We start from the raw sequence: 23,801 nt of genomic DNA, 5'->3' as shown, positions 1-23,801 counted from the left end.
TTCTTGTTCTCTCCTCAGTTTAATGGTGGTTAGTGGGATTGCCAAACCCCCCTCCCTATTCCCTCCCCGCCCCGTACAAAAATGTGTTTCGTTTCGTTTTTTTTTTAAACAAGAAAAAGGGGCAAAAGCCAGTAATGGGGGGAGAGGGGTGCAATCTGATATTTTTCATACAGATTTTTGATTTTTTAATATATTATATATAAAACCATAGAGAACCACACATCCCCTCCAAACTCCTTTCCCCCTCCCCGGGGGGCCTGGAGGAGAGACGGGGAAGGCCCCCCCAAGAGCGGGTGAACAGACAATTATGGGATGGGAAGGTCGTGGGGGTCAAGATGGAGGGAAGGGGAGCCACCCAGGAACCCGGAGAAGGGGGACTGGATAAGGGTAGGGGTTGTCTCCCTTACTGCCCCCATCAGAGTTTTCACACAAAGACACAGAATTCCCATTTCCACGCCCTCCCCTGCCCCTCCCCCCACCGTGCAAACATGGCTTTGCAAAGAGGTGCCCAGAGCTCTGTGGAACTCTTACAATGGCTGGCATGGGGTCTGGGACCCCAAAGAAATCTGTGTTCCCCTTCCCTGCCCGCCCCACCCTTCCCAGAATCTGACGCCCTCCCCAACAAGACCTGGTTCTGTAGCCTAGGGGTTCTGGCCTTCCGCCCTGTTTTCTTCCCCCAACCCAAATCCCTATTACCCGTCCCTGGACTCGGGGCCTAGAAGGGACCTTAAATCCCTGTCTCCTTATGGGATCCCAAGTCTCTGGACCCTAGCATTTGGCCCTGGGAGAGATCCAGGCATCCAACACCCCCAATCCCTGCCCAAGTGCCTGAGGTGTTATCTAGTGGGGGAGAAGCCCACAATCCTGGACTCTGGTCAATGTCTTTGCTGGTTCCTTGCAGCTGGCAGTGGGGGAGTGGGGTCAAATGAAGAATTCTTCTTTCCGCTTGTGTCCATCGCTGCCATTGAGGAAGGCTTCTCTGGCTTCTCCCTGCTCATCCAAGCCACTGGCCTCATGGGTCAGATAGGAGCCTGAGAGCAGAAAGATACCCCCAGGGCAGAGGGGATGTGTATGTGGACCCAGGGAGCGTGTACAGGAAAAGGAGACAGGCAAGAGACACAGCATATGAAGGGAGAGAAAGGGAACCAAAGTCCAGTTCAGTGAAGCACAGGACAATGGTAGAGAAAGAGGTAAAGAAGAATTAGGAAGACTCCAAAAAGTCACAGAAAGCCCACCCTCATCCCCGACCCGCTCTCCTTTTTTTGAGACAGGGTCTCCAGTTTCCCAGGTAAGCCTCAAACTCCAAAGTTACATGTGACCTTGCACTTTGTATCCCCCTGCCACTGTCTCCCAAATACTGGAGTTACAAGCCCAGTTCTGTGCGGTGTTGGGAATAAAGTCCATAGCTTTGTGCGTGCTAAGACAGTCTATCAACTGAGTCCCCTCCCCTGCACACTTATCTCCTTCCCAACCTTTCCCCACTTTTGATAGTATTCCCTTAAGTCTATGCTGCCAATAAATCCAGCAACTTGAAAAATAAATTACTCAAAACCTCTCCTTTTATTCTGCTAAATTTCAGCCCTTTCAGAGTCTAGAACCAAAAGCTCTACCCCCTACAGGGTATTAGTCAAAAAGACCACTTGATTTCAAATCCAATCCAGTGTCTAGGCTCCGCCTCCTTGCTATCCAGAATCGGAAACGACCACCCCCTTCACTGATTTCAGGCCACGCCCTCACTTACCCTTCTGTCGGACAGAGCACCAGACCATGCCCACTAGCACACATATGATCAGAAACACCAGTAGCGCCAGGATTCCGCCCACGATGGCGTAGGGAACCGATGTCTGAGCCTCTACCACGGCACCAGGATCTGTCAGAGAAAATGTCAAAGAAGGTCCTAATCCAACCTTCTGCTACCACTCCATTAAGCTATTCTGCATACAGCTTTGCTCCTTGAATGCCTGCCACCCTTTTGTTTGTTTGTATTTTCAAGACAGGGTTTCTCTATGTAGCCCTGGCTGTCCTGAAACTCACTCTGTAGACCAGACTGGCCTCGAACTCAGAAATCCACCTGCTTCTGCCTCCCAAGTGCTGGGATTAAAGGCATGCAACACCACTGCCCGGCCTGCCACCCTTCTTTATCCCTCCACCCCCCTCTCTGTTTGCTCCAGTTCCTCTGGGGATCCTTGGCTTTTTACACCTGTGGGTTTTTCACTCCTAGTATCTACACACCTCTATATCCTTCCACCCCTAAGATAGAAGTAATATCCACCCTAGCTTTGGGGTTTTAAAATAAATTTTACTTATTTTTATGTATATGTGCTTGGCGTGGATTTATGTGTTCAGGAGCCTACAGAGACCAAAAGAAGACTTTGGATCTAGAACTTGAACTACAGAAAGTTGTGAATTGCCATGTGGGTGTGGAGAATCCAACCTTGGTTCTCTGCAAAAGCAGTAAGCACACCTAACTGCTGAGCAGTCAGTCCCTATTTGTGTGTTTTTCCTGAGACAGAGTCTCACTGTGTAGCTCCAGCTAGCCAGGGATTCACTATGTAGACCGGTCTGGCTTGCTTATGGTTTTTTGTTTTGTTTTGTTTTTAAGGAGTATCTCCTATATTATAGACTGGTCTAAAGAAAAATTGATGAAGATGGCCTTGAATTTTTTTTTTTCACAAAGAGGTTTCTCTGGTAACAGCCCTTGCTCTCTAGATCAAGTTGGCCTCAAACTCACAGAGATCCACCTGCCTCTGCCTTACAAGTGCTGGGATTAAAGGCGAGTACCACTTTCTCCTTACTGGTCTTTATCTTCTTATCCTCCTGCCTCCATCTCCAGGGTTCGGGGATTACTGGCATTATGTGGTACTAGGAATTGTATCCAACTTTATCATGCATGTTAAGCAAGCATTCTTTTGTTCAAGCTCCATTCTCAGGCCCTGTAGCCTCCCCCCTTTCCCCCCTCCTCTGCAAGGCCTTCCATACTGTCCTCACCGTAGACCACAAGCACGTAGAGCGCCCTCGCGTGGCCATGCTTGTTCGCCGCCTCGCAGGTGTAGGTGCCGTTATCTGCAGATACCAGGCCAGGCAGCGTGAGCGTCTCGCCCACCGCCTCCGCCCTCTCTGGCAGAGACTCATTCCCGCGGTTCCAGCGGATCTGGTTTGGCCTGGCAGAGGGTAAAAACAAGTTAGGAACCCAAGAATCTGACTTCTCAGGAATCTGGATACGCAGTTCTGATCCCGCAACAATCCCCGTGTGTGTGTGTGTGTGTGTGTGTGTGTGTGTGTGTGTGTGTGCGCGTGCCCCAGTGGTAGACTCTTTGCTAGCTATGCATAAAAGATGCTAGGTTCCATCCCCAGCAATGAAAAGGGACTAGGAAAATTCGACAACTCTGCCTGCAGGATGTCTCAGTGGCAGGAAAAGGCGCTTACCAAGGAGCTTGAATAGAAGTTAGATTACTGGGACCTACCATGGTGGAAGGGCAGAATAAATTCTCACGAGTTGTCCTCTAATGTCCCTACTGTGTAGTGGTAGGCCTCCCACGCCCCGCAAAAAAAATGTATTTTTAAAAAATTATGCATTTATGTGTATGAGGGTTTGTCTGCAAATACGTCAATGCATCTCGGGCATGCAGTGCCCTCAGAAGCCAGAAGAGGGCGCGTATGCCCCCCCCACCCCCCGGGACAGGAGAAGATTATGAGCCACTGTGTGGGTGCTGGGAATTGAACCAGGGTCTTCCCTGAATACTTGGAGGCTAGTCCTCGAGTCCCCACGCCCCCTTTTAAAAAAAATAAAAATAAAAGGGTCTGTCTCATGGCCCCTTTCTTAAGGAAAACCAACAGGGTTGAGGCCAGCTTTTACATGCAGCCAGAGCTGTAAGTATTCTTCAATTTATGGTTCCTTTGTATCAAGAATCTGGCTTCATGAACTCTTTCCATAGGAGCCAGGAGTGCAAGCCCCAAATCTCTTCACCACTTAGGAACCAGAAGTCAGATCTCACCTGGGATTCCCTGTGACGGCACACGTCAGCACCAGAGTGTCTCCCTCCCTCACTACAGCTTGAGAGGCGTGGATCCGCGCTGTGGGGGAATCTGCAGCACGGAAGGAAAATTGAGAGATCATGCCGGTGATGGGGGACCTCTTGGGGCGGGCGGCTGGCGTGCAGACCCCTGAGCCACTTACACTGCACATCCAGCACGTACTGCGTCTGCTTGCTGTGTCCCGAAGGCAGCGCCTGGTTCTGCGCTTCGCAGATGACGATACCGCCGTCATCCTTGCGGTCCACACGGAACCGCACGGTGCTCGCCACGCTCCACACCTTGCCGTTCTCCTGGCCACTGCTCACTCCTGCCCGACCCAGCCCAGTTACCGTCAGGCCAAAGGCTTTGCCCTGCTCCCGGATCCCAAGGTAGGCTGCTGGCCAAGTCACATTCCTACCTATAAGCCTCGCTTTATTCACCTAGTCATGCTCCCCTGTCACACTTAAGGACTTAGGACTCTGGTCTGTTTTGTTTGTTTCGCTTTCTTTGCTTTGAGACAGGGCCCAGGTTGACCTTGAACTTACGAGCAGCTGAGGATGACCTCCTGATCCTCTTCCCTAAACCTCCCAAATGTTGGGATGACAGGCGTGTGCTATCTATCCATCATTGCTGGCTCTACGGCAGAACTGCGCCCGCTCTGATCCAGGCCCCGCCCACCACTAACCTCGTCCCTTTCCTAAGCCCTGAGGGTCCCCGCTCCCTGGATACCTTTCAGCTCCTTGCGATCGCGGTACCAGCGCAGGACCGCTGCGGGGCGCGACCGCGGGACCAGGCAGCTGAGTTCCACCTCGCCGCCCTCCACTGCTTGCTCTCGGACCTCCACCACAGGATTTTCCGGAGCCACTGCGCAGAGAAGGGGCGCGCGGGGGAGGGGGATGTAAGGGAGGCACCGAGGTAGGCTCAAGTCAGTCTGGCTGCGGGATCCCAGGGACCAAAGAGAGCCAGGGTCCCACAGGTGGCAGGGATCAAACGTAGAGACCAGAGGCCTGGTGAAGCCAGATGTCCAAGAGGTTAAAAACAGCCTGGGCGAACAGGTCTCAGGACAAGCGAGAGGCAGAGATGAATGAAAGTGGGGCTCTGGTGGGGGGGGGGGGCGGTGGTGGTGGTTTACCTAAGACAGTGAGCGTGGCGATCTGGTGGTGGGTGTCCTCCGTGTAGAGCTGGCAGAAGTAGCCCCCCTCGTCTTCCAGGCGGGCGTCTGAGAGCCTGATGCGCACTAGGCGCGGGGAGAACTCCTCCAGTTGGAATCGCTCGTCCTTCAGAGCTAGAGTGAAGAGAGCCTGAACTTGAACTTGGGACAGCCACCCTCCGAGACAGATGCAGCCCTCTGCCTTTTCCTCAACCACAGCTCTTAGTCTGATCCGTTCAACTTGGGAACCCATTCGAACCTCCCAAACTCCCACCTCCACCCGCACTGGACCATGGGAGTTCAGACTTCCTGCCCTCTTCCCCTGTCATATGCTTAGATGTGTCCCTCTTAAGGGTCATAAACGGCCTGGCTTCCTGCACTCACCTCGGGTGCCATTGAAAAAGAGGGTCTGCCGGGCTGGGTTCTGAATCACGACTATGGACCCATCATACTGATGCAGACGGCAGGTGATCTCAGCCACTCCACCCTCAGCCACCGTCACATTCTCTGTCTGCACTTCCTGTCCCGTCCCTGAACCAAGAGAAACAGACAGAATGGAAAGTCCCTGAGATGACATTAAGTTGTGAGAGAGAGAGAGAGAGAGAGAGAGAGAGAGAGAGAAAGTGTGTGTGTGTGTGTGTGTGTGTGTGTGTGTGTTAGGGGTGCATGAGGCTCTCTGTGTGTTCACAGGCCCATGTTGAGGCCTGAGGATGGCATCTGGAATTTTCCTCTGTGGTTCCCCACCTTATTCATTGAGGTGAGGTTTCTCTTTTGAACCCGGTGATCACAGCTGGGGGTCATACTTGATTGTCAGTCAGCTCCATGGAGCCAGCTTACTCTGAGAATCCCATCCCTGTCTTTGGCACAAGCTTCCATGACCACAGTTCACTTATGTGGGAGCTGGGGTTTTGAACTCTTGTCCTTGCACTTGCTTGAGCATCTCCCTAATTCCTGGTTTGTTCCTTGTTGAGAATAGTCTGTCATCCCATAGCCCAGGTTAGCCTCAAACTCATGGCAACCCTCCTGCCTCAGTTTCATGATTGTAGGTATGAGCTGCCAAACATGGCCTTTAGTTCTCTCTCTGTCATCTGAAGGGGCAAAATGGTCTCTAGAGGAGCCAGGCAAGACTCCATGTGGCATATGTCTATGGGAGTGAAGAGAACACCCGGAGCTAGCTGAAGAGGAGCAGGATTTGCCCAGGAAAATGGACAGTAATGGGAGGCTCCAACAGAAAATCCCTATTGGGTTTTAGAGCTGGAGTTCACCTAGTATGGGAAGCTGCCTTCTTTCACACCAAGGTATCCACTGAAGCTCATCTGATGAGGCTGTCTTCCCACATCTGGAACATATGTAGAGCATACAGTACCCTGACTGTGCCCCTCCAGTGCTATATAGGTTTACATCATCACAGCCAGCTATGAATTCCTCTCCCTTCTGCTCCCTCGTTTCTTCTCTCCCTAGGTCCCATGCCAGCCCGGTCTACATACATACAAAGATCCTTTGCAAACTGATCCAGCTGACCTTCCTATTAAGGAGGCTCTACCTCCCTGAATCTGGGTGGACTTATGACTTGCAGTGACCAATGGAATCGGCTAGAAGTGGCCTGGCATGCTGGCACATACATGAAATTCCAGCACTTAGTGGACAGAGGCAGGAAGGATCTGTTCAGGGCCAGCCTGGGCTATATAAAAAGATCAAGGCCAGGATGTAAGGCCAAGAGTAAGGTGGCTGTCTCAAAAAAACAAAAGAAAGAAAGGGGATAACAGAACACACAGAGACAACACACAGAAGTGGAGATACCTGTAGACAGAGTGCTTGCCTGGCACGCTCAAAGCTCTGGGGTAGGTCCCCACTACTGCATCAATGGGGTCTGGTGGTGAATGTCTGTAACCTGTGCGCCTGAGGAACAGGCAGGAGCATCAGAAGTTTAAGGTCACCGCCTAGTGGCGGCACATGCACTTGTTCCTTAGAGGCAGAGGCAGGCAGATTTCTGAGTTTGAGGCCAGCCTGGTCTACAGAGTGAGTTCCAGGACAGCTAGGGCTACACAGAGAAACCCTGTCTTGAAAAAAATCAAGAGGAAAAAAAAAAGAAGAAATTTAAGGTCATCCTCATACATAGCCAGTAGTAGGAGTCCAGGCTGGGGAGTGAGAGGTGTTTTTTCTAGAAATGATCTACTAAGAGTCACGAAGCCCAGGCTTACAGAGGCCTAACTGCTTCCTCTGTACCATCTGCTACCCGGAAACTGTTGGGTAAAGATGCCCAGAATAGCTTCTTTAAGGCCCTTGCCAGTCCGTCCTGTGTAGGAGGCCATCTTGAATCTCACATTCAGACTGAACCCCAGGTGACCCTAGTGTAAACCAAGAGAAGCCTGCCCACCTGATCCAGTGTAAATCCCTAACCCAGAATCTGAGTAAATAAAGCGCTTCCCCTCTGCCTTGGGGTTTGGAGACAAAGTCTTTCCATGTTAGTCAGGCTGGTCTCCTGCCTTATTTCCACAGTGGTACAGCTACAAGCGCACAACTCTGCCCCTGGCTCTCAGCAGCCATTTTCCTAAACCACTAAGTTCTGAATGGTCTGTCTGCTCCACTGTGAGACCCGTGGCTTTGACACTCACTCACCCATGCTCCTTCCCCCAGCATCCCTATGACTGGGTGGGGCCACATGATGGATTTGATGGATATAGTGCTAGAGACACTTCTTTCCGCCTGCTCTTTGTCCCCCACAGTTCTACATGTCTACCGGGTCAGAACCGTCTAAGGAGCACACGGAAAGGCAGGACCTCACATCAGAAAGAGCCTCGTGGCTGTCTGTTCTCCATGGTCTGCCTGTGACTTACTTTTATTTTTATGTGATAGGGTCTCTCTACATAGGCCTGTCTGACCTGGAACTTTGTGTCAAGCAGGCTGGCTTCAAAGTTACAGAGGTACACCTGCTTCTACCTCCCAGATGCTGGGATTAAAGCCACCTGCCACCATGCCTGCCTTGATGGTATACACTTTTAATCCCATTACTCTGAATTTGAGGCCAGCCTGGTCCCCAGAGCGAGTTCCAGGGCAGCCAGGACTACACAGAGAAACCTCGACTCAAAACTAAACAGAAAACAACAACAACAACAACAACAACAACAATAATAATAATAATAATAATAATAATAAAAATTTTAAAGGTGTGGACCACTATGCCCAACTCAGACCTCTGAGGTTTTTGCTAGCACATTAAAAATTCTGGATTATTCATGACAGCAGTTATTCCACTCTGAATAAACATTAAAAGAACAAATTACAGGGCTGGAAGGGTAATGTGAGAGAGTGTGGCTCAGTGATAGAGCCCCTGCCTTAGAATCCCCCAGTGACGGGCTGGGCTCGTGGCTCAGTATTTGATCGACCTGGGCAAGAGCACAGGTTCCCCTTCCAATAGCAGAGAAAGCTGAAAGCCAAGGCTAGCCAGCAGCAAAGCTCCCAGAGCCTTCAGGGGTTTTGTTTTTGTTTTGTTTTGTTTTTCTGAAATATAACAACCAACCACAGCCAGTACTGACAGGCGTGTGCCGCTGGAGGCCCTGTGGGAAGGGAGGGGCCAACTCTTTCTTTTTTCTTTCCTTTTATTATTATTTCTTTCTTTCTTTCTTTCTTTCTTTCTTTCTTTCTTTCTTTCTTTTTCAAGACAGGGTTTCTCTGTGTTGCCACGACTGTCCTGAAACTCACTCTGTAGACCAGGCTGGCCTCGAACTCACAGAGATCTGCCTCTGGAGAGCTCAAATTAAAGGCATATGGCACCAAGGCCTATCTAGGGGACTCTACTTCAATCTGCTTTTCCCAGCCCCCCTGACAGTGAATGGGTTCCAGAGACTGAACCCAGAGCCTCACATCCCAAGTCCCAGTGTCTAGGTGGGGAAATCGGCCACAGTCAAAACCGCAAAAGCCCAGACCTGTCTCCACATCCCTTCCAGCTGAGTGAATGTGCAGTATCCGTGAGGGGTTACAGGACGTGCTGGTGACAGGCCTGCCCTGGTGAGAGGCTGTATTGGTTTCATTGTGTTTGCTGAGTCTCATCTCACCCAGTTGCCCAGGCGTTCTGAGCATCAAGACTCAGGTGACACTGAGACTTGTACTACTGTAGATGGCTAGTTATTTGGATTTATTTGTGTTTTTAATTTTATATTTATTTATTTATTTATTTATTTATTTATTTATTTTTGGTTTTTTGAGACAGGGTTTCTCTGCATAGCCCTGGCTGTCCTGGAACTCACTCTGTAGACCAGGCTGGCCTCAAACTCAGAAATCCACCTGTCTCTGCCTCCCAAGTGCTGGGATTAAAGGCGTGTGCCACCACCGCCGCCTTATGTTTCTAATTTTAAACTTGACTTTATGTGTATGCATATTTGACCTGCATATATGTGTGCGCACCATTTGTGTGTCTGGTGGCCACAGAGAACAGAAGAGGGCATCCAAACCCTGGAACAGGAATTTCAGATAGGTGTGAGTTGCCATGTGGGTGCTGGGTATAAAACCTGGGTCCTCTAGAAGAGCAGCCAGTGCTCTTAACCACAAAGTCATCCCTCCAGTCTCTGGATTAATACTCTCTCTCTCTCTTTCTCTCTCTCTCTCTTTCTCTCTCTTTCTCTCTCTTTCTCTCTCTCTCTCTCTCTGTGTGTGTGTGTGTGTTGTATGCATACTTGTGTAAGTACTCATGCATGAGTGTGTGTACAGAATCTAGAGGAAAACATTGGGTCTGGATACCCTCTTCTGTTATGTCCCCCACTTCAGTCCTTTGAGGCACAGTGTCTTCCTGAACCTGGATTCACCCTTTGGTTTTTCCTGTAGCGTGCTGGGAGACAGAGGTGGGGCACCATAGCCATCTCAGCTGTCTTTAAATGCTAATGGCGGGGCATGACAAAGCATGCCTATAATCCTCACACTAGGGATGCTGAAGAAGGAGGCTTTCCAATCCCACCAGGGCTATATCAAGAGCCTTTCTCTGTCTTGATGAAACAAAATAAGCTCAGTGGTTTTTCCAGGTCTCTTCCACTCTGTCCCATGGGTTAGTTGTTTGGGAGGTTTCTGAGGCAGGTACCCAGGGATAAGTCAGATGGGGTCCAGTCCCTTGAAAAATCTTTACCATTTATAAGTAACTAGCCACCAACCAACATAATATCCCATCAGAAGTGGTACACTCCCTGTTAAGAGCATAAGTAACCAAGGGCAGAACAGATTTCTCCTGTGGGATAGAAGCAGGGGCTGACAGCTTCCTATCTCAACATTCTTCTTTCTCTCATCATTAAAGGATCCTCATCGTCCTTTATGGTTGACCCCATCTGACTCCCTTGCAGCTAGGTAAAGCTATATGATGATGTTTATTCTAATTGGCCTAAGTAAAAATATCATATAGTCATATATGGGGTTGTTCCTAATTTTAAAAAAGACCATTTTCCCCCTACAGGGACACCCTCATGCAGGATGAAGGATGGGATAGTAGAATTCGGCAGCCATTTTGGGCCCTAGCGACAGCACAACAGGAGTAACAGAACCAAGTTGAAAGAGCCCGAGTCTTTGGTGGTGATGTGGAGCAGCCACGTTTTTTTTTTTTTTTAACTCTGAACTTCTTTTATGCTGACAGTAAGCCATCCTCTGAATCTTACCTCCCAGAATGACAAACAACACATTCAGCCCTTGCCTATGCATTTTATAGGTTCAGTAGGTACCACAAACCACCCACTCAGTTGCTCAGGCCAAAGGAGAGCAAGCCACCCAAGTGTTCAGCCATTCCCTCAGCCCTAACAGCCATCCCTCTGCAAAGTCTGCATATTACCTCTGAAATATATCTGAATCCACTCAGCCTTGACTGTCTCACCTCCGAGCACCCTCTCCTGGTATCGTCCCTCTCTCCTCTGGAGATCTCAAGAACTTGTTTGTGGATCTCAACTTTCAAGCCTGCCTCTCATATCCAGGCTGACCTGTAACATATGGCCATCCTAACTTCACCTCTTGAATGCTACGATAACAGGCATGCCACCCTGCCCTGATTATATGAATTCCCTTCTCTTTTCTCCTCTTCCTCCTCCCTCTTCTCTTTTGATTTTTCAAGACAGGCTTTCTCCATTTAGCCCTGGCTGTTCTGGACCTCAATCTGTAAATCAAGCTGGCTTTGAACTCACAGAGATCCACCTACATCTGCCCCCTGAGTGCTGGGATCAAAGGAGTGTGTCACCACCACCCGGCTGTTTCTTTTTTAAAACAGTCTCAACATATAGCCCTGACTGACCTGGAACCTGATATGTAGACCAGACTAGGACTAACGGTTTGTGCCTCTGTGCTTGACTAGGTGGCTGACCTGGAACCTGATATGTAGACCAGACTAGGACTAATGGTTTGTGCCTCTGTGCTTGACTAGGTGGACTTTCTAAATTCAAGGTTCTATTTTTGAATTATATGTATGTATCTGAGTGTAGGCATTGTGTGCATGGGCACAGATGCCCTAGGACTGGATGCCTGGGAGCTGGGCTTACAGATGATTTTGAGCCACCTGACTTGGGTGCTAGGAACAGAACTTGGGTCCTCTGCAGGGACAGTATGTACTCTTAAACACTGAGCCATTGCTTCTGTGTCCCCACCCCACCCCTTATTTTATTTTGTTATTTTATTTGTTTGTTTTTTGTTTTATTTTGTTTTTTCGAGACAGGGTTTCTCTGTATAGCCCTGGCTGTCCTGGAACTCACTCTGTAGACCAGGCTGGCCTCAAACTCAGAAATCTGCCTTCCTCTGCCTCCCAAGTGCTGGGATTAAAGATCTGTGCCACCACTGCCCAGCCTCTCTCTTTTTAAAATTACAATTTATTTATTTGTTTGTTTATTTTTAAAGATTTATTTATTTTATTCATATGAGTACACTGTTACTGTCTTCAGACACACCAGAAGAGGGCATCAGATCCTATGACAGATAGTTGTGAGCCACCATGTGGTTGCTGGGAAATGAACTCAGGACCTCTGGAAGAGCAGTCAGTGTCTTTACTACCAAGACATTTCTCCAGTCCCCAAAATTATTTTTTATATGTATATATATTGTGTGTTTACTTATTTATTTTTTTAAGATTTATTTATTATTATATCTAAGTACACTGTAGCTGTCTTCAGACATTCCAGAAGAGGGCGTCAGGCCTCATTATGGATGGTTGTGATCCACCATGTGGTTGCTGGGATTTGAACTCAGGACTTCTGGAAGAGCAGTCAGTGCTCGTAACTGCTGAGCCATCTCTCCAGCCCATGTGCACTTATTTTTATAGTTTGCCTGCATGTATGCATGTGCACTACATGTGTGCCCAGGGCCCTCAGTGGCCAGAAGAGGGTATCAGAAACCCCTGCAGCTGGAATTTCCAATGGTTATTAGCTGCCATTCCGGTACTGGATCCTCTGCAAGTGTAACAAGTACCCTTAACTATTAAGCCACCTCTCCAACTGCCCCAGCCCTAGCCTCAGCCCCAGCCCCTAGTTGCATTTTTCAAAATGGGAGTCAGGGGGGCTGGAGATATCTCTGTGGGTAAAAAGCTTGCCGTACATACATGAGGACTTGAGGTCTGACTCCCAGCATACAAACAAAGCAGGGCCCAGTGGCAGGTGACTGCAAGCCCAGTGTTTGAGGAGGTGGAGACAGGAGGATCCTTGGGACTTGCTAGTCAGCTACTCTAGCTGAATTTGTGTGCTCCAGGTTCCTTGAGAGACCCTGAGTTAAAATATAACATGGAAGCCAGGTGTGGTGGTACAGACTTTTAATCCCAGCACTTGAGAGGCAGAGACAGGTAGATCTTTTGTGAGTTCAAGGTCAGCCTGGTCTACAGAGGGAGTCTGGGACTGCCAGGTCTACACAGAAAAATTTTGTCTTGGGAAAAAAAATGGAGGGGCAGGCAAAATGGCTCAGTGAGTAAAGGTGTTTGCTGCTAAGACTGGCAACCCAAGTTTGATCCCTGGGACTGATACGATGGGAGAACCAGATCCTGCAAATTGTTCTCTGACTTCCACAAGTGCCATGGTGCCTACCCTCATACCCCACCTACACGCTCAAATAAATAACTACATGTAACTTTAAAAATGCAGGGGCTGGAGAAATGGCTCAGTGGTTGAGAGCACTTGCTGCTCTTCCAGAGTACCCAGGTTTGATTCCCATCATCAACATGGTGGCTCACAGCCATCTGTAAACTCCAGTTCTAGGGAATCTGATGCCCTCTTCTGGACTCTGAGGGCACCAGGCACACACATGGTGTGCAGACATACATGTGACCGAAACACCCCTACACATAAAACAAAAATATAAGCAGAGAGAGAGAAAGAGAGAGAGAGAGAGAGAGAGAGAGAGAGAGAGAGTGAGAGTGTGAGTGAGTCAGGTATGATGGCACACTCCTTTAATCTCAGAACTCAAGAGGAAGAAGCAAGTGGATCTCTGATTTCAAGGCCAGCCTGGTCTACAGAGTGAGTTCTAAGCTAGCAAGGATGTCAGTGATGGTGTCTTAAAACCAAGGTGGAGAGGAATTGAGGAAGTCAAATGACCTGAATCTCTGGCCTCCACACACACACGCACACACATGTGCACACACTAACATGTACACTCACAGACACACAAAGATCTTGCTTACTGTACCATCTTCCATACCTATCTCTCACACCTTGGCTAATCTTAAACTCATGACCTTCCTGCCTTAGCCTCCTGAGTGCTGGGTTGACAGGTATCGCCCACCATGCCCATATTGAAATGAGCCCATGGGGATGAAACTCAGTGGTTGGGCCTTTGCTGGGTGGCATGCAAGGCCTCAGAGCCCAGCCCAGTCCAGCAACATCCAGTCTCCGGTGGCAGTCCTTCACAAACACAACTCCTATGTAGGCTCTTCTGGGTACCAAACAGACTGACCCCTCTGACCCTCTGACCCTCTGACCCTCTGACCCTAGGTTTCACTCCTCTCCTATCTGCTGCCCTCTAGGCTACCTGGCCTCGCTCTCCCTTAAGCACACTGAACTGGCTTCCACCTCAGAGCCTTAATATGCACATTCCTCTTCCTGATTACTCTCTTCTACTGCTGCCACCATTTCAGGGTTGTCTTCTGTGCTCCTTCAAGTTCCTGTCCTCTGACCTCTAACCTCTGACCACCTCCAAAATGCCTTTCCTCACTGTCTAGTCTCTTTGCATTCAGAAAGCTTTCTGTCTCCTCTCCATCGATTGATGTATTCTATGGAAATAACATACAGGCTCTGTGAAGGCAGGTGTGTGACCCACAGAGGTTAAGGGCTGTCCCACCTCCCCCACCAGCCAGGAAGTGTACATAGCCTTCAGTCACCATGTAGGGGTGTGGGTGGAGGCAGGTTTAAGGTCATCCTCCATTACGTATCTTGTAGGATGCCCTCCTGGGCTACACAAGACACTATCTCAAAAATGCAAGTCTGGGAACTGGAGAGCTGGCCCAGTGGTTAAGAGGATCTCTGGCCGCTCTAGCAGACAAGCTGAGTCCATTTCCCAGCATCCCCAGGCAGCTTACAACTTCAGAAACCCTAGTTCCAGGGGACCTCTGCAGGCACCAGAACTCTAACACACATATCCTAACACACATGTGAATTTTTTAAAAATATAAATCTTAAAAAAAAGTATATCAGGACTGAAGAGTTGGCTCAGAGGTTATGAGCATTTGCTGTTCTTCCAGAGGACCTGGGTTCAGTTCCTGGCACCCACATCAGACTGCACCTAACTGCTTAGAAATCCATCTCCAGGCCTGATGTCCCTTCACCCTTGTGACTTCTGAAGGCACCTCCACATGTGTGGCATACATTCACACACACACACATACACATACACACACACACACACACACACACACACACTCACATAAAAGTAAAAATTTTTTGTACATTATGTGATTTAAATTCATTTTCCTAGCTGTCACATGTATATTAAAATATGGTACTTGAATTCAAATTCAAGGAAAAAAATGGTTTTTTTGTTTTTTAAAGTGAAGCCAAAGTTGGGGATATAGCTTACTGTTACAGCATTTGCCTACCATGTGTGAAGACACACAATTCACCAGACACTGTGGCACAAGCCTATAAACCCACCACTTCAGAGGCAGAGGAGGGGGCGAGCAGTGTGAGTTCAAGGCCAACTGGGTCAACATAGTGAGTTCAAAGCCAGCCAAGGCAACAGAATAGAGAGATCCTGTCTCAAACAAACAAACAAACAAAACAAAACAAAACAAAACAAAACTGGGCTGTCGATATGGCTCAGCAGGTAAAGACAGCAAGCCAAGTTTCATCCCCCCCCCCCAGGATCCACATACACAAAAGAAATAAATTAACATAACAACAAAAGTTTAAAAATAAGCAAACAAAAATATGTAGGGAACTTGCAGAAGAGGCTACACAACTCAGGCCTGCATTGCTTAGGCTTCCAAAGGAACCCTGGCTTTGCTCTGACTTTCTTTGAGACAGTGACTCACTGTGCAGACCTGGCTACACTCAAACTCACTGTACAGTCCAGGCTGGCCTTGAACTCACGGTCCTCCCACTTCAGTCTCTCTAGTGCCGGGGTCACAAACATGCCCTACCACACCCGGCCCAGGGATCTCATTGCAAATGCCAGGCAGATCCCAGCTCTAGCCCTCACCATCCGTGTGACCTTGAGAAAGTGCCCCATCCTTTATTAGCGGGAGTCCACACCATCTGTGAAATGACAGTGATGCCAGAGGTAGCTTTGCAGGGGTCAGCCTGGTGCCTGACACTCAGGAAGAGTCCCTGCTGAAGGCTGTTATTACAGGCGATGGGGACACGCCAGGCCCTATGATAACTAGTCTGCATGCTCAATACTTGAAAAAAAAAACCTTGCCAGGTGTGTGATATATATCTAATCCCAGTACCCCAGAAGCAGAGGCAGGTAGATGTCTGTGTTTCTGTGGACAGTCCGGTCGACCTCAAGAGTTTCAGGCCAGCCAACACCTCATATTGAAACCCCATCTCACAAAACCAAATCTCAAAACAAAAAAACTTGGGCTGGCATATAGCTTAGCTGGTAGAATGCTTGTGTAGCATTCCATGAAGTCCTGAGTTTGAGCCCTAGCACTGCACACACCAGGCAAAACGGCACACCTATGATTCCAGCATAAGGATCAAGAGTTCAAGGTTATTCTTGACTAAGCATGGAGTCTGAGGCCAGCCTGGGCTACATGAGACACTGTTTCAGTAAATAAATAAATAAAACAAAACCCAACCAAACAAAATCTTAAAGCCAACCCCTTTCGGACCTCATGGCTAAGGTGAATTAGCCCCCATTTTACAGACATGGAGAGTGAGGCTTGTAGGGGGTTATCCAAGACTAGTTCGTGACAAAGTTCACCATTTCCTGGGAACTACGGGGACCCCCATATCCATGGCTCCCATTCCCCAACTGCTCTCTGCTTGAGGGTGCAGATGGGGTGAGGGTGGGGGCTTTTGTTTAATTCCCTCCCCCTCCTGAGGAGTCAGTAAGCAACCGTGTTTCTGCCTAGAATACTAATTGGCCTAAGGCTTTTGTTTCTGGTTGGGGGGGGGCAGGGGCGGGACTTTCTGGTCAGAGAGGGGCTGAGCTTTTAGGACTGGGGCATGGACTTTGAAATGGTGTTGACAGCCAAAAGTCATCATGGGAACTGTGCTCAGAGAAAGTAGATGGGAGGGTTCTGGAAAAGGGGCTGTCAGGTGACATGGAGAGACTCAGCATCCTTTACCCTCAGACTCACCACCATGGACAAAAACTGTCCCAGGCCCCAGCCCTCCTCCCTCAGACACAGGGGTCCAGAGCCAGCCCTGCTCCCTCAGACACAGGAGTCACTCCAGCCAAAGTGGCCCTCCTCCCTCAGACACAGAGGTCCAGCCAGGGCAGCCCTCCTCCCTCAGACACAGGGGTCCAGCCAGGGCAGCCCTCCTCCCTCAGACACAGGGGGCCAGGATAGCCTTCCTCTCTCAGACACAGGGGTCCAGGCCCAGCCCGCTTCCCTCAGACTCATGAGACAGGGGTCCACAGTGCACAGCTGGTGGATGTTTCCACAGAGACTAAGCAGGACGGGGGAGTACTTCCTGGGTCCTGAGTCAGCGAATACCCAAGGGAGTCTCAAGGTCACAGTTCTGGGAAGGTCACAGCCACCCCCTCTATATCCGTTCCCTGGGGGGTCCCTGGCATCATGCCTCTTTCCTTTTCCCTCCCCCGGGAAGCTGGTACATTCCTGGGTCCTGCCTGAACCCCCCCTCAGCCCCCCATCAATGGCGGAGTCCGAGCATCCTCGCACAAAGCATCAATTCTTCCAGCCATCAGCCTTGTGAAGGCGCCTGTATTTGCAGGACCTAGGCATAAGGGTCCCAGCTCAAACCTCCCTCGGAAACCCCCGGCCCCTTCCTCTGTCAACCGACGAGGCTGAGCTCTTCTTTCCTCTCTCAGTACCCACACGTAGGGGCTCCCAGTCACTTCAAACCTCAGACTTAGACCCCGGCCCCTCCTCCCTCAGACCTATATACTCCTATCCCAGCCCTCATCTTCAGAAACAGGGGCTGGGCCCAGACCCCTACCATCCTCCCTCAGACATGGGGGTTCAGCCTCCAGGCCCTTCCAGACACAGGGGCCCAAACCCTAGCCTCCCTCCCTAGACACAAGGAGATCCCCCCTCCATCTTCCCTCAGATACAGGAGTTCAGGCCCCAACCCTCCTCCCTCAAACACAGGGGTCCAGACTCCAGTCTTCCCTTTCAGACACAGGGGTCCAAACCTCAGCCTCCTCCCTCAGACACAGGGGTCCAAACCTCAGCTTCCTCCCTCAGACACAGGAGTCTAGACACCAGCCTCCTCCCTCAGACACAGGGGTCTAGACACCAGCCCTCCTCATTTAGACCCTGGGTTCTGAGCCCTAGCTTCTCCCTCTGGAAAACTTTGGACTCCTAAGCTATGATCCTGCCTTCTGTCCTTTGTCTCCCAGTGTCCGGGGGACCTGTCTGGGTGGGGGCGTCAGGGGTGAGTCAGCAGCCTCACACAAAGTCCTCCCTGTGGTCCCCACGTTCCTGGGATACTCGGGACTCCCTAGATTCCAGGCTTCTGATCCAGCCAGGGGGTGAGCAGTCCCTCAGAGGGTCACCCTGAGTGTGGGGTTCCCGGAAGAATGCAAGCTTCTACTGGACTCAGCTTGTTTAAGCCTTCACCTCAGTTACTCTTTTGCACCTTCCTCATGAAGACCCAGCAGCCCACCCCATACCCCTGGGTGTCCACAGAGGGGCCTAGGTGCCCTGTATCTACAGGCAGAAGTCATAGGAACTCGGGTTCTGGTGCTATGGGCCATCGGATGCTGGCGGGTCTGGCTGCCTCCAGCACACCCCCCAACGTGCACACATACACACGCCCAGAGAGAGAAAGCTGCCTTTGTGTTCCCCAAGTCGGGGACAGGCCAGGCTCGCACGACATTAACCCACCCCTGGGCCCAAGCCCTGCTAGGTCTAAGGTCTTGGAATCTGTGGTGGAACCTGACCTCCACCCCCACACTCTGGGGACCCAGGCATCCAGTTCATGAGTGGGTTGGGGTCAGTGATAGCTATCTCCTAAGACCCAGCCTTTGGGGTGAGTCACTAAGAAAGGAGGGTCCGTCTCCGTCTACACTCTAAGTGGCCGCTTAGAACCATGGTAGGGAGAAGTGAGTCACCCTAGAAGAGAAACTTGGGATCAACAAAGTCCCCCTCGAGAGGGCTCCCCAAGCCTGAACAGCCTCTTTATTCTCTCTCAGTATCTACATATCTGCGTTTTCTGCATCCTTCTGCTTTTACCCAGTTTCCAGCTGTGGGTCACACGCCACCCCCACCCCCATGTGCATCTCCAGGAGGCACCTGTCCCTTTTCACAGATCCTATCCACCTAGAACCTTCATTCTCTCAGCATCTGCCTCTTCATATTCTCAGCAAATGAGTGATCCAGGAAAGACAGGATACTTTTTGCCCGTCATGTGTGTGTGTGGTGTGTGTGTGTGTGTATTTGAAAGGCACAAATATAGGCTCCAGTCTTCCACTTCTGCTGGCTGGGTAAGGAGATGTAGTGGCCACTGAAACCTCCTAAAACAAGTAGTCAGAGACCTTCATAAAGAGCCAATTAAAAAGCTAGGCATGGGGGGCACAGACATATAATCTCAATACTCGAGAGTCTGAGGCAAGAAGATCACTATAATGTTGAGGCCAGTTGGGGGCTACCTAGCTTAAGGCCAGCCTTTTGTACATAGTGAGACCTTGTATCAAAACACAGAAAAGAAACTGGATGTCAATAAGAAGCTTCACAAATAGGACCCCTGAGGACCATGCTCACCAGAAAGAGAAACTGAGGCCCAGAAAAGGCCAGAGACTGATATTAAACCATGACAGAGAGGACTGCCCCAGAAGCTGGGACCCAGCTGCCTGGAGTCCTCCCCAAGACGCCAAGCTTGCCTCCCATTTATAAAGCCCCACAACATGTAATTTAGAGGTCGTTTACAGAAAGGATTAAGGTACTAGGAAGCAATCACTTTAAAATCTAAACCAAGGGCAAGGCTTAGAACCACTTCCCAGGAGTGCCTGAGATTTGACTCCTGAACTGGGTAGGTAGTCAGCTGAGGCTACATATAAGTTCCAAGGTATAAGGGACCAGGGGCTGCACAACCCTAATGACCTAATGAGTCAAGATTTCATAATTTCACAGATGTCAAGACACTAGAATGGTTCCATCATTGCGTCTCTGTCTCTTTCTCGCATCTTATATGTTGGGATGTTAGGCAAGTGCTTTGCTGAGCTATATATTTATGACCCCTCTTCGCTGGCTGCTAATTCTAGGCAAGTACTCACTGAGCCACACCCCCAGCCCCTCATTGGTGGATTCTAGACACCTTTGACTAATAAGCTACTTCCCTAGCACTCCCTTCTTTTTTTTTAATGCCTTTAATTTGAAACAGAATCTCCCTAAATTGCCCAGGCTGGCCTTGAACTCATTCTGTAGTAATCCTGGCAAGTCTCATGAGCCTCCTGCCTCAGCCTCCAGAGCAGAGCAACTGGGATTACAGGCTACCATGTTCAACAAAATTCTAGAAATGTAAAGGCGTTAAGGTTCTAAAGACTTCCCGTATCTAACATCATCAGAGTGTCAATGTTTTCAAAAACCTCAGGCTCTATGTTTACTGGACTCATTGGTCCCAGGATCCCAAGAGCCTGGTTTTAATGCATAAGAAGAAAGAAAGAGAAAAGTGGATGGCAATGTACGCAGAGTCCCGAGGTCGCACCTGGGAAACTGGGGCATGCTCGTTGCAAAGGAGGGTCTGATGAAAGTTAGGAAGCAATTACAGAAGTCTGCAGAAGAAAGGCAGAACTTCTAAGGTCGGCTTTGCCCCCAGCCTGGTCCTCAGTGGCAACCCTTGGGGTGGCAGGTGTGGCGCCATTCAGCTTAGAAGCTCCCTCACATCCTCAGACATGGATCCAGCTCAACACCCTCACTAGATAGAACTGGAGCCAGGAAAGAGGGCTGGGCCACCTGGTCCCAATTCTCAACTCCCTAGAGGAGACCTCAACCCTGCTTTTGCTCACCCAGCAGCCTCCCCATGATGGAATCCTGGGCAAAGTAACTTGATCCACCGCAGGGGAGTGTCCCATGGTAGACCCAGGGTAGATACGAGAAACACAGGGTTCTAAGTGTGAGTTGAGTATTCAGGTGACATTTCCTGACCTTGTCCCCAGCCTCAGGGTCAACGTGTCTTGGGCAGGGGGTAGGGGGTCCTCCAGATTCCCAAAGCAAGTGAGAAAGACACGTGGATGTCCTGGAGGGGGCTGCTCTGTGAAGTGTGGCTTGGATGTGTGAACGGGTGGGAGGGTTTGGGGGAGACATTTGTGGAATCCACGTGTGTGCTCACATGCCAACATTCCCTATGCCACTTCACACATCTATACTGTCGCTGCCCTGCCTGACTCCACTCCTCTCAGGGAGCGAGGAGGAATATAGAGATGGGAAAAGGAGGGATACCTCGATGGAGGATCCATGGGGAGAGGAAGCAGATTCAGGGGACAGGGAGACAGTGGGGTAGAGAGGAGAAAGGAGGCAGCTAGGCAACAGAAGCTGCTAGAGAAATGGGAGAATGATAGGGGACAGAGAAGAGAAGAGATACAGGGTGTCAAGGAGACGGGGAGAGAGATGGTGAATGGGGACATAGAGGGACCACAGAAACACAGGAGGCAGCAGAGTGAATAGAGAGAGGATGGGGGGCAGGCAGAGTGACCCAGGAAAAAGGGACAGAGGTGGGGGACAAAGGCGGAGTGAAGAGATGGGATGGGGGAGACAAGGAGAAAGGAGGACAGATGGAAGGAAGGACAGGACTTGAAGACTGAGGGACAGAGGACAAGGGTTGGGGGGGAACAGAGAGAGAAAGAGAGAGAGAGAAAGAGAGAGAGAGATCTAAAGACCGGGACCGAAGGACAGTGGGACCGGCCTGGAGAAGGAGGGCTTGGGGACATGGGGGGAGGGAGGGTCTCAGGCCCTTTGTCCCCGCGGGATCGGGGCCTGTGCGGGGTGGGGGGGCTGCGGCACGGCGGCCGGGGCCCGCGTCCCCCCTCCCCTGCCCGCGGCTCCGGGCTCCTGGCCCGCGCTGCGCTTTGTCCCGGGGACGAGGGTCTCCCGCAGCCCCCCCACCCACCCAGCGCATTGTTCCGGCCTCTGCAGGCCCCCAGGCGACCCAGCTGTCACAGCGGCGAGACCCCCTCCCCAACCCGACCGCAATACGCACACCTCCCTCGTCACCCCGATCCAGCCCACCGACCCGGCCCCCACCTCCGTTACCCTACCTGGCCCTGCCGCGGCCGCCCACAGCAGCAGCAGCGGCCACTGGAAGCGCCGGGCCCGGCCCATGGTGCCGCCGCCACCGCCGCCGCCGCCGCCGCCACCGCCGCCGCCGCCGCCGCTCGCTCCCGGCCCGGCACCTGCACCTCCCGCGCCGCCGACCCCGCCCCCGAGCCCAGCCCCGCCCTCCTCCCCGCCCACTGCGCGCCTGGGTGGGCGTGGCGTCAGTTAAGGGGCGGGGACCGGACGGGGGCAGAGAGGCCCAGACAATGCGGGGAGAGGGAGGATGGGAGCGCGGAAGGGCGCGCTCAGGGGTGGGAGAGCAGGACAGCACGCGGACCCGGGCGCCAGGGCTGGGCGTGAGCGTGACGGCGTCGTGGGAGCCAGTGGGGGAGGACTTGGGAGAGCGGAAGGTCGTGAGGGTCGTGTGAAGGTGCAAAGGTGTGCGTGCGTGTGCGCGCAGGCGTAGCCTGGGCTAGCGGAGCTCCCTTGATGCGCAGGAGATGCACCGGAGTGTGCGCGGAAGATACACGAGAGATGCGTGGGAGAGGCGCGGGAGATGCACGGGGGAATGTATAGAAGACACACGGGAGATGCGCGGAAGATGCACGGGGGTTGTGCAGAAGATGCTCGGGAAACCCACAGGGGGTGCGTGGGAGATGCTCGGGAGATGCGCGAGAGGGCGATGCTCGGAAGCGCGCGAAGGTGCGGGGTGCTGGCGTATGCTGTGAGTGTGAGCTTTTGGGGAGAGGAGTGTGATGCCAAGGTGAATGTGCGCAGGGAAAGACTGAAGCTGGGCAGCAGCGGTGGCTGAGCAGGTGTGGACTTCCTGGGGCAGGGCGTAGAATAGGGTCAGTTCCCTCCCTCTAGTCCTGACCATGATAAGCCAAGTTTCAGTCTTCTTTCCCTGGGAGGGGCTTCCAGAAAGCTAACCAGACTGGAATGAAGTCTTAACCCTAGGCCCAGGGGAGAGCGAGGCCCCTAGAGCAACCTTCCAGGTATGGCATCTAGGCTCTGTACCCTCCCCAACCCAACAATGACCGGTCAAGTCTGTCTATGTGACTCTGCCTTTCAGGTTCTGTTCCTCATCCTGGGGGGATGACTCATCCTTCCAAACTTTTGTCCTGTTTTTCCTCTTGGGTGTGGGTTCCCCAGAACCCACCCCTGTGGCCACCTGAAGGCCTGGAGCAGGCTTATGACTCATAGGACCAAGAAGAGGAAGAAAGTGGGGTGCGGGAGGCCTCTCACAGGACTCAGGGACAGCAGGTAAACTAGGTCAACATATGCCCATTCTGAAAAACTCTTTTTTTTTTTCTCTCCATCACTTCTAAACTGTTGTATATCCAGGTCAACCAAGGGTCATCATCACATGACACACTCCCTGTCCGGTACCTAACTCCCAGCATCCTCTCTGTCCTTAGTCCCAAATCTGTGAACTCTTATGTCCCCCAGAACCATATCTCCCAGCATCCCCTCTGACCTCAGGACCAAAATCCTAGCATCTTGTTTCAAGGACCTAACTCCCAGCATCCTCTCTGTTCTCTGGCCCTCCGTTCTCTCCTGTGGCTCCATATCCACAGCTGTGAGCAGCGTCATTTCTTTTCAGTTCTCAGTTCACCGCTTAGATTAGGGAATGGAAGCCGCTCCGGTGAGGTGAGAGACTGTTTCGGGGATACTCGCTCAGGGCCTATTAACCAGTTTTCTGTTGTCAGTAACTTGGTGACAGAGATTGTATGTGTTCTGAAGGAAGGTTTGTTTTGGCAAGCACTCGGAGGCTGCATCTGCCGATGGCCTTTTTGTTGAGAGTCCTCAGGGTGTCACATG

General features: G+C 51.1%; 1 protein-coding gene across 1 annotated transcript; it reads right to left on the bottom strand.

Moving 5' to 3' along the window:
• On the bottom strand, window positions 1-22,129 carry Cadm4 (cell adhesion molecule 4). Its single transcript, XM_031385654.1, has 9 exons — window positions 21,983-22,129; window positions 5,549-5,695; window positions 5,147-5,299; window positions 4,744-4,878; window positions 4,178-4,342; window positions 3,996-4,086; window positions 2,989-3,161; window positions 1,742-1,870; window positions 1-1,031 (listed from the first exon to the last, which is right to left on the bottom strand). The coding sequence occupies exons 1-9, from the start codon at window positions 22,044-22,046 to the stop codon at window positions 922-924; spliced, it is 1,167 nt and encodes a 388-aa protein (XP_031241514.1). The 5' UTR covers window positions 22,047-22,129; the 3' UTR covers window positions 1-921.
• Window positions 22,130-23,801: the final 1,672 nt, after the last annotated feature.

Source organism: Mastomys coucha, unplaced genomic scaffold, assembly GCF_008632895.1.
Source record: "Mastomys coucha isolate ucsf_1 unplaced genomic scaffold, UCSF_Mcou_1 pScaffold21, whole genome shotgun sequence".
NCBI classification, from domain to species: domain Eukaryota; kingdom Metazoa; phylum Chordata; class Mammalia; order Rodentia; family Muridae; genus Mastomys; species Mastomys coucha.
This window is presented reverse-complemented; position numbering and strand designations above follow the sequence as displayed.